The 11,174-nt window shown below is 38.5% G+C and overlaps 1 protein-coding gene across 3 annotated transcripts in view; it reads right to left on the reverse strand.

The window, feature by feature from the left end:
• Positions 1-10,913, reverse strand: part of CDK1 (cyclin dependent kinase 1) — a 17,822-nt gene extending 6,909 nt beyond the window's left edge. The window contains exons 1-4 of one of the 3 annotated variants that reach the window (XM_046649928.1): positions 10,813-10,913; positions 8,646-8,711; positions 3,146-3,302; positions 2,197-2,320 (exon numbers count right to left, since the gene is read on the reverse strand). In XM_046649928.1, the coding sequence (XP_046505884.1) occupies positions 2,197-2,320; positions 3,146-3,302; positions 8,646-8,682 (318 nt within the window). In that variant the 5' untranslated portion in view covers positions 8,683-8,711; positions 10,813-10,913. Of the gene's footprint in view, positions 1-2,196; positions 2,321-3,145; positions 3,303-8,645; positions 8,712-10,100; positions 10,120-10,792 lie in introns of those variants that run through there. The other 2 variants (XM_046649937.1, XM_046649946.1) reach the window with 2 other exon arrangements.
• Between the last annotated feature and the right edge of the window lie 261 nt (positions 10,914-11,174).

Consider the following 11,174-nt stretch of genomic DNA (forward strand, 5'->3'; position numbering starts at 1 on the left):
TTGGGGAGATAAAGCAGGAAAAAAAAAAAAAGGAAGATTGGCAACAGTTGTTAGCCCATGTGCCAATCTTTAAAAAAAAAAAAAAAATCAACTGGTTGGAAATGACTAGCCATCTGGAAAAAAATTAAGAACCCCAGTTCTTACACCAAAATAAACCTTTGCTCCATGCAGAATTTAAGACAAACAACGCGGGGGGGCGGGGGGAGGGGGCGCCAGCGGACAGTAAACTACTAGAAAAATATTGTCGTGTGTTGTTCTAATATATATATATGATCTTTGAAGACATAAGAAGACACAAATAAGACATAAAAGCTAAAAGTGTAAAAGTCATATACAAGATTGTTAAATACATTATAAAAATCATTCATGGTATACACCATCAACAAGTCAAAAGAGAAAGAATAATGAATATTATCAATAAGTTACCAGTAAGAGAATATTAGAAATCAGTGGGAAAAAAGAGAACATTCTAACAGAAATATCAGTGAAGAATATGTTTAGGCTGTTTAGAAATGTCTAAAAATGAAAACATGTTCAATAAAATGCAAAATGATAATAATGCGTCTTTTCCACCTCCATGTTAAATTATGTTAATTAAATCATTATTGTATTAAATTATGTTAATATTAAGGACTGATAAAACCAAGTTTTGGCAGTGATGTACTAAAATTAACTGCTGCATACCACAATGTTTAAGAGTAAATTGCTACAATTTTTCAGAGCGCAACTGGCACTATCTATCAATATTGTAAACGTAAATCAACATCTTTAACCTATCAATTCCAGCTGTAAGAATTTATCCTATAAGGGACCTTGAGGGTATTATGCTAAGCAAAATAAGTTTAGGGAGAAAGTCAAATACCATATGGTCTCACTCACAAATGGGAGATAAAAACAACAAACACATCGAGACAGAGATTGGATTAGTGGTTACCAGAGGGGAAGGGAGAAGGGAGGAGGGTGAAAGGGGTGATTAGGCTCACATGTGTGGTGATGGATGGTAGTCTTTGGGTGGTGAACATAATGTAATCCATACAGAAATCTAAATATAATGATGTATACCCAAAATTTCAATGTTATAAACCAACGTTACCACAATAAAATAAATAAATTGAAATGAAATGAAATAAAAACTTATCCTATAAAGTTGCATATGAAGATAAATACATATAAGGATAGTCACTGCAGCATTGTTCATAAGAGCATGAATCACCAAGCTGAAAAACAACTTCAATGTCCATCAGTATGAAACTGGTTTAAACAATTACATCAAAAATTTAGAGGGGCTGGCCCTGTGGCCTAATGGTTAAGTGTGGTGCACTCTGCCTTGGCGGCCTGGGTTTGGTTCCCAGGTGCAGACCTACACTTGTCCACAGCCATGCTGTGGCAGCAACCCACATACAAAACAGAGGAAGACTGGCACAGATGTTAGGTCAGGGACAATCTTCCTCATTCCTCACAGCAAAAAAGAAGAAAAAAATTTAGAGACAAGCAGACCCATATGTCAAATAATGTTTTACCCAAAAAAGGGAAAAATAACACACATATATATTATACATGTCATATTATGTACATAAATAATCCCATTTTTGTAAAGCAGTCTATGTGTATACACATACAACATTGACATATAAGTATAAGCATCTCTAAGATTACTAATGAAACTAACAACAGCTACCTCTGAGGAGTGGTTTGGTAGAGTTGGTGTAAGGATAAGACACTTTTACTTTATATACTTCAGTACTTTTTAAAAAATTATACATTTATAATTTAACTGAGGTATAACAAACGCCTACAATAAATTAACTAAAATAGATTCAAAACCAGAATAAAATAAAACCACTTGCTACTACCACCCTGCCCCAGGCTTTCGTTACTGTTTCACACATCTGCCTGCCAATAAAGACCAGAATACCCTACTTTCCAACAATATTAATGCATACTAACTACTTTCACGTTATCTCAGGCACAACTCTTCACTTTACAACTAGAAGTGTTATCTAGCCATAAAATGGGTAACTGTTAACAATCTCATCGATAGACTATGTGAGAGGAAAATGAAACATTCTTTTCTTCCTCATTCTACTTTCTAATACTTTTTCCAAGCATATTCCCAGAAAAGATAGGGACTTCTATAGAGTAGACCCTTTACATTCACAGTGGATAAATACTAATAAAGTTACATAAGTGTCTTACCTTAACAAGTGAAGAATCCATGAACTGCCCAGGAGGAATAGAATCCAGGTATTTCTTGAGATCCATGGAAAGGAACTCAAAGATGAGATATAACCTGGAATCCTGCATAAGCACATCTTGAAGACTGAAGAATAAAAGAATTATATGAAAAAGGAAAATCTAACAAACGCTTTTGACCTCTCACAAATAAAACTACTCCCATAAATTTCACAGTGGCTATCACAGTGGGGCTGTAAGAAATTTTCTGATAACAAATACATACTGTTTTGGGAAAAAACAGATGATAGCTTCCCTAGTAGTGAAAATCCTAGTACTAAACTAGAATTTGAGAAAGGAATCTCAGGGCAGCAAATGAAAATTAAGTCATATTATACAGAAGGTGCTAACTGTCAAACCACTTGTATTCCAAAAGAGCATTTCTAGATTGACTGCTTGTTGCACAGATCTTGTCTTGCCATGGAGGTAAATTATAGAAATAAATTTTAAAGTAGTATCTGATCTTAACAGTTGCTCACTATCTCCAGCCTCAGAAAAATACAATTAAATCCTAACTTGAAATGTTAGGAAAATAACCCCCCAAAACATCAGTCCAAACACTTAAAAAGAAAGACAAGACTTTTTCATCTACCCTAGCTACCTGTCTTAGGACTGATTAAGGAGTCTTTAAGGACCAGAGCTCCCAGAGTCGGTGGTGACAAAGCTCTGTGAAAAGGTCCTCCTTTTCTCCCTTGGCCAGTTTGCCTTGATTTTCCAGCCCCTAATCATAATCACCAAGATCCTCTACCTGTTCCTGCTTTAACAGCCTACTTTTCCTATGCCCAGCATTATCAATTAACAAAAACAGTAGAACTGTATTCGGCTCAGGAAAGTTAGACCAGAAATTAACCAAATGTAAAAATTTCCACATTGAAATTCACATGTGAAATAGTATGAGGAAAAATGGTCATACCTGACTATATTTGGATGACGCAGTTCTTTTAATAAAGAAATTTCCCGAATTGCAGTACTAGGAACCCCTTCCTCTTCACTTTCTAGTCTGATTTTCTTCATGGCTACCACTTGACCTGTAGTTTTGTGTCTACCCTTATACACAACTCCATAGGTACCTGAAATAGACAAAGTAAATGTCTGCCATGTGACACCCTCCACAAACTAAAACAAGATTTAAAAAAATGACTGAATCCCATAAAGTGTCACATGATAGAAACGTCTGCTGTGGCTAGATAGGAAGTATCTCACTTGTATTTACTACATCATCACTTCCACAAAGACATTGAGCGTAGCTACAACCTATTGAGTCTGTAGTTTAGAAATAAAATTTATGTAGTCATCACAGGTTTCCCCAACACTTAAATTACCAGTAATTTCCCAGCACATTTTTTAAAGACAATGGATCCTTTGCAAATTGGAATTTATCTCCTCTCAAATATCCTACCCAATAATAAGGCAGGCATAAAATACAGTGAAAAGATTTGGGCTCAGGAAACATTACTAAAAGGTGTCACTGTGACACCTTCAGAAAATTATTTATAAGAATGTTTTATGGCATTTCAAATACATAGTCAACAATCCTCATCCAGAAAATGGAGATAAAATATTTTATTAGACATATATTAAATCTATTAAAGTTCTGGGCCAGCACCAGTGGCCTAGTGGTTAAGTTCGGCATGCTCCACTTTGGCAGCCAGGGTTCACTTCCAGGGTGTGGACCTACACCGTTCATCAGTGCCCATGCTGTGGTGGCGGCTCACATACAAAGTAGCGGAAGATTAGGCAACAGATGTTAACTCAGGGCAAATCTTCCTCAGCAAAAAAATGAAATCTATTAAAGTTCACATTATCTACTCTATAGTAGGAAAGCCTCACACCTATTCAGAAATTGATGAGAACACTGATTCTGAGATACAGGCTTCAGAGAACAAGCAACAGGGTCAATATAGGAGATCTTGCAGGGGTGGATACAGGGAATGGAAATGACAATAATAAGGGAGATGGCCTAGTTAGCTAAAACAAGTTCATATACATGATACACTTAATCCCCTAGATAAATGCTTTTTAAACTGGGATTAGACAATTTGGGGAGGTCTTGAACTCCTTAACCAAACGTAAAATTTTGCTGAATAGCTTTGATATCTTTCTATGACATCAGTATGACTTCAAAAGTGATGAGTGCGCATTTTTCTAGAGAGAAGTTTCATAGATTTTATCAGTTTCTCTAAAGGTAGCAATACTTCAAAAAAAAAGGCTAAGAACCAGTAACAGATCATCTACTGGCTTAATTAGATTAAGGGCGGTTTGGTTAGTGGCAAACTGATGTTACAATAAACTTTGTTCTAATTTTTTTTTAAAGAGAAATTCTATACAACAGTCTACGTCTTCCTAAATACTAGTGTCATTTTAAAGACATAATTTGACATAAAATCCATTTTATATTGATTAAATTTGGATTAGCTGTGACTTTTGGATAACCAAAATTATTCCAGATTAAAGGAGAACTGATTTTATTTAATCTTCACAACCATCCTTAAAAGTAGGTGATCTGTACACCTAAAATCTGTACACTTTTCAGATGTAAACTATACTTGTGTTAAACACAAAATAGGTAAGTCAGTAGCACAGTCATCTGGCACACGATTAAAGCAGACTCAGGAAGATTAGTTATTTGCATGATATAATCAAATAAGCAGTTAATAGTAAATTTAGAATTTGTGTGTTTGTGTGTGAGGAAGATTCACCCTGAGCTAACATCTCTGCCAATCTTCCTCTACTTTGTATGTGGGATGCCTCCACAGCATGGCTGATGAGCCAAGTAGCTCCATGCCCAGGATGTGAACCAGCAAACCCAGGCTGCTGATACAGAGCGCGTGAAACTTTAATCACTGGGTCACAGGGCAGCCTCATTCAGAGCTAATTTTTTTTTTCTGGTATCTTACCTCTCCAAGTGTGCAACCTCATCTGGTCCTAAAATTTGCTCAAACAATTGATTAACACTTAGCCAGCACTCAATATTTATTGAACTGAATTTTAGACATCACAAGTGCTCTATGGCTCTCCTCTCTGACTCTTTTTGAACCATTACCATTTCTGATTGAACTCCTGGGACAGAGCTCTAGTTAAACAGAGCACAACGATTCCACTGGTTAAGCCTCAAAAATTCTTTATGAGATGCATAGTATTTGCTCTGAAATGGACTAAACATTATAAAATGAAAATGTTAGATATGGTCAGGTTACAGAAATTAAATGGTAAGCAGAAAACCTTTAATCAACAAATGTTTATAGAATGCCTACTAAATGCCAATTCAAGTTCCACATCATGGATATAGCTACTCTCTATGGTCCAAAGACATTTTCTTAAAATAAGAAGGAATTCAAACACTAATGTGACAACACTCAGATTTTTGTAATTCAGGACAAAGCAGAGAACAATTCTGTAATAACTGAAATAAGAAAAGTCTAGATGTATTTAAGAAATGAATTGGGCTGTCCAAAAATTCAATGTCAAGGGGGAAAAAGTCAGGGGGACTATTCTAAACTAGAAAGGATTAAGGAGAAATTAACCATTGAATGAAATGCATGACCTTGGCTAGATCTTCAGAAGACAGTATAGACTGAAGTATTCAGAAGCACATCTCCACAACTTACTTTAAATGGGCGAAAAGAAAAACAAAATGCTAATACACACACACACTCAGATAATAAAGTAAGTGTAACAAAACACTAACATCTCGGTAAAGGTATTACAAATTCATTGTATAAATCGTTCGACTTCTTTGAAGCTTTGGAAATGTTCAAATTGAAAGTTGCGGGAGGGGCTGGCCCCGTGGCCGAGTGGTTAAGTTCATGTGCTCCACTTCGGCGGCCCAGGGTTTCACCAGTTCGAATCCTGGGCGCAGACATGGCACTGCTCATCAGGCCCTGCTGAAGCGGCATCCCAAGTACCACAACTAGAAGGACCCACAACTAACATATATACAACTATGTACTGGGGGGCTTTGGGGAGAAAAAGGGAAAATAAATAAAGAAATAAATAAAGTTGAGGGAATATCTATAACTTTTAAAATCAGTATTTTAATGTTAGAATGTGACCAGGTACCTGGCAGAAGCTAAAGAAAATAGTGTGTAGAAGATATCCTCTAGGCCTTAAATTATTTCTACAAATTATTTTTTTCAAAAACAATGTCCAGCACATAATCCAAAACAGCAAGGCACCAGAATAGACAACACACGGCAGAAAAAGAAGAAACAACAGATTTCATAAAAACACACATAAAACAGATAATGCTGTCATTAAAAATTTGAGTATCTTTTATGTGCTGGACATTATTACCAAACACTGGTCACACAGTTGTGAACAAGACAAAATCCCACCGTCATGGAGCTTACAGTGCAGCAAAGAAAAAGGATATCAAGGATAATGAAAAGGGAACTACAAAATGCCCTTGGACTACAGCAAGGAGATGAGAAGTGGAGCCAATGGAGGGTGGCTTCCAGGGTGAGAGAACAGCCACTGCCAAAGACCCAGAGGTCACAGAACAGGGCATACGCGAGGACATCAAAGAAATCCAAATTAGAGAGTCCAGTGGAATTCGATGAGGCTCGCAAGGGGGCTACAATGTTGATAGTCGTGGAAACAGTGGTCATAGTACTAACAACACATAGTTAACATTTGATGGTTTTCTGAGTTAAAGCACTCAAGGAAACACTTTCCATACATTATCTCATTGTATAATAAAACCTTTTAGTAAGGACAATTATGCCCGTTTACAGAAACAGAAACTGAGATCCAGGGAAGTTCAAAGATTTATGGCTGTCCCATTGGTAGAAACGGAGAAGAATGGGGATCATCTCACTCCACTCTGTATGTAATACACTACATTTGAAATTATACTTTTAACTGCTTCCATTTGCAGTAGCAGCCAGTCCTAGTGGCCAAGATTCTGCACTGTCACCGAGACAGCCGGGGTTCGTTTTGAAGTCAGGGAACCATACCACTGTCTGTGGATTGTCATACTGTGGTGGCTGCGTGTTGCTGAAAGCTATGCCACCAGTATTTCAAATACCAGTAGGGTCAACCATGGTGGAGAGGGTTCAGCAGAGCTTCCAAACCAAGACCAGACTAGGAAGAAGGACCTGGCCACCTACTTCTGAAAAAAGTGACCAGGAAGACCCTATAAATAGCAGCAGAGCAGTGTCTAATGTAGCACCATAAGGTGAGAAGATGGCGCATAAAGGCGGGCAGGGTTCCGCTCGTTGTACACAGGGTTACTAGGAGTCGGAATCGATTTGATGACACTAACAAATTTATAGTAGCAATTAAAGTACTTTTCTCAAAAGTCCAATCTGTAGCCTCCTGTATACATTTGGAGTTCCAGCGTTTTAAAGAAAAATACATTTACACTTTAAGAATGCCTCTTCTCGTTCCAAACTCAAATCAATACATTAAATTCTCTGAGCATTTAAGAAAAACTTCAAAGCAGAAGACATTAGACATGCGAATCAAATGTATTTTTAAATTAGTAGCAAAATTAGGTTAGTTGACTGGGTGTAATAAAGTAAATTTATTTTTCAAAAAACGAAATATTTGTAAGTCAAAAAAAATATATCCCCACCCAACCACCAGCCAAACTTGTCATTACTATGTTACTAAATTCCTTCCAGAATTCCTCCCCTAGCTTTTTAGTAGTATTTCTTGTTAAGTAGGGTTTTTGGAGTACACTTGGCCTCTAACAGCAAATTATTCTGTATAAGTTGTATCATTTGTTCCTGGAGAATTTAGAATGTTAATATCAAGACTTCTATATAGAAACTTAGATATTCTGTTGGAAAAAAAAAAAACAGGCAAAGGGATATTTTTACCCTTCATTTATGCCATATAAACATTCTTTAAAAACTTAAAGTACTACAGAAAGGGAATGAATGATTATATATAAGAGTTATTGGTTTTAGAATAGCTTAAACTTGTGCACAAGACAGGTCATTTAAACACTGGTAACTAAATAAAAAATTTATTTAAATTAGTTTAATAGTCATTGTAACCAATTTAGAAAGTTTAGGTAAAAGTATTTATCATCTTAAAATAATTGTAGGCGACTAAAAGTATATTATGAAACTTAACATAATTCTACCACCCAACCTCTCCCCGACAACACATACACAAGAGATCAATAGTGTTTTCAAAATACAAACATTGTTTTGAGTATTTAGTATTAGAAGAATGTAAGATTATTGGGGGGGAAGTTGTCAGGGAGTCATATCAGAACAATTTCAACTCTCTTGAAATGTGAACATTTTTGTGTTTAAGTTATTATGTAAGAACATATATACAAATGCACATTAGTACTGGAAGATAACTTAAAGGTTGGATTTTAATAAATACATGTTTTCATGTCACAGACATTATAGCATCAAGTCATTCTTTAAAACTTTTATATTATTACAATCACTCACCTTCTCCAATTTTCTCTATTTTGATATAATCTTCCATAGTAATTCGATCAATAGGTATGACAGATCCTAAAATGAGAGGAAAAACTGACTTGACCACAAGTCACTAACTCAAAGGGCAGGTTTAAGTTATTAATGAGATACGATATGGAAAGCATTTCCACAGTGCCGAGGGCAGTATTAATTCTCCCGAAATATTAGTTACTATATTAAAACATTATTTACAAGGGAAAGGACTCCTGCAGTAAGACTTTCTCAGCTTTCTTAGCTCTTAAAACATTGGAAATATCTGTATATTCACCAATGTAAATATTTAGCTTCTTCCAATCAAATTAATCCTCAGATTCAGAGGTCAACTTATCTACTCTTCCGAACAAAACCCAGAAGTATGTTCTCTTTATGTAACACTTCTAAGGAGCACCAGTGTGTGCCAGAGTTATACCCAACTATTTCAACAAACATGTTATTTGACTGAATTTGTAATGCTTTATGATATGTTTATGAAGATAATTCAAAGAAAATTTTTTAAGACATGAGCTAAAATGTGGTCACACAACACATCCATTAGAAAGATTGTTTAAAGCAGCAAGCCTGTGTTTAAACCTGCTCAAGTGACAGTTTTAATCTTTCTCCTGTTTTTAGCAGTCGCATACACTAACATGATCAAGACTATCAAGGTACTTTTTGCAAGAGCAGGATATATCACTAAGCACCCTAAAAGAAAAGGTGCAATTCTACAGACAAAATTCCAATTATACCCTACACAATGTCAAGAATAAGGTAAAAAACCATTTACTTGAATCAAAAAGAATGGAAAAAAGAGCTGAAATGCTGACCAGACACTCAAGACTTCCTCAGCCGGATGTTTGCCACTGAAACATTAACTTCAGAAGCCCAGAGCATAATTACCTTGATTTCGTAACTCACCCGTCACTGGTAAGATCATATATAAAGGTCACTCTGAGTAATGAACCCTTAAGTTCTATCTCTCACATTCATCTTCAAAATCATTCCAGAAATAAGTAGATAAATCTTCTTAAATGAACAAAATTGCACTACATTGGCCATAAGTGCCAATCTTAAAATTTTTAAATTTTACAAAATGGCAATGACGATTGGGATAATTATTTCTACTTCAATATCCAGATTTAATACGCCTAAAGCACAATAAAATGTTGACCTCATTTTGAACAAAGAGCTAAAAGCTTAGTCAATTTCAAAGAGGAGTTCAATTACCCTCCCTCCATTTTTCTGTCGTAACAATTTTAAATAAAGGATGCAGCTGCAGAATGCCTTTGGAATGCCTCCTAGGGTTCTGTACTACTAGCTTCAGGATATAAAACACCAACGGCTTAATCTCCTGCCCCCAGAGACCTCCAGGTCTTGAGAGGAAGCAAAACGTGCACGTTAGTAACTTTAGTATTAAATAACAATTGATTAAAGGATATTAACACATACATATGCATCTATCACTCGGTGTGTCTTAGCTTTCCACCGTTTGCCAAACCACCAAGCATAAACTAAAAAGGAAAAACTCCTAAGTTCCCCCTGGCTCTAGCCTTGGCTAAGCGTTCTTAAAGGCTCTGAGCGGGCGAGGGCCGTGGGCGCAGAGGCAAGCCCGCAGAGGTCCACGACTTAGTTCTTGGGATCGGTTTTCCGGGACGGGCCGGGTTCGGGACAGGCGTAGGTGCCTGGCCCCGGTGCGCCCTTGCTTCCCACCCCCGGGGGCGAGGGCAGAGCGCACACGGGGCGGGCGGGAGCCGCAGAGCCCAGGACAGAGCGTGGCACGGCGCAGGCGCTCAGCGTCCTAGAACCAAAGGTCGGACTCCGCTTCACGCATGACCCGAACGCCTCCTCGGCCAGGACGGCAGCCTCTTCCTGAGAACACCCACCGCGACCCCAGACTGCAGCTCCGAGACCAGGGCAGCCCCAGCCCTACCCGGAGTAAGCCGGCAGGTCTGGCTCCCATGCCTCCTTCTAGAGCCAGGCCCCGGCGTCGCTCATCCGCCCAGACCCTCCCTGGGCCCCGGGTGCAGGCCCGGCCCGGCCTGGCCCCACGCAGATCCCTGCCGCCTCCTAAATATCCCCGGCTTCCTCAAGACCCCCCCTCCGAGCCAGCCCCTGCCGAGTGGACGCTCCTTAGTCATGACCTCGACACCAGCAACTCTACCGGCTTATTATCCCGCGGCGGCTACCACGGCAGCGTCGCTCCAGCCGGAGCTTCCCAGAGCCAGCTTTCAAGCGAAGGACGAGCAGTTTCAAACTCAGCGCGCTAAAGGGGCCCGAATCCACCAGTCAGGCAGCCCGTAGACTTTCAAAGGAGCCAATGAGAGCCCAGCCCCGCTTGGGCGGGGCTTCCCGGCTGGCCGGAGCGCGAAAGAACGGGGAAACGGCGGCTGCAGAAAAAGCAGGAGGGCGGGCGCCCACTGAGTCTGAGCGCAAGCGCAGTCTTTGATTCTAGGAGAGTGTCGTCCTACTGTTTCTAGTCATCAGGAATCTACTGTCCGCTCTAGGTTGGTTTTTTTTCCTTCC

The sequence above is a fragment of the Equus quagga genome, chromosome 2 (genome assembly GCF_021613505.1).
Source record: "Equus quagga isolate Etosha38 chromosome 2, UCLA_HA_Equagga_1.0, whole genome shotgun sequence".
In the NCBI taxonomy this organism is placed as follows: domain Eukaryota; kingdom Metazoa; phylum Chordata; class Mammalia; order Perissodactyla; family Equidae; genus Equus; species Equus quagga.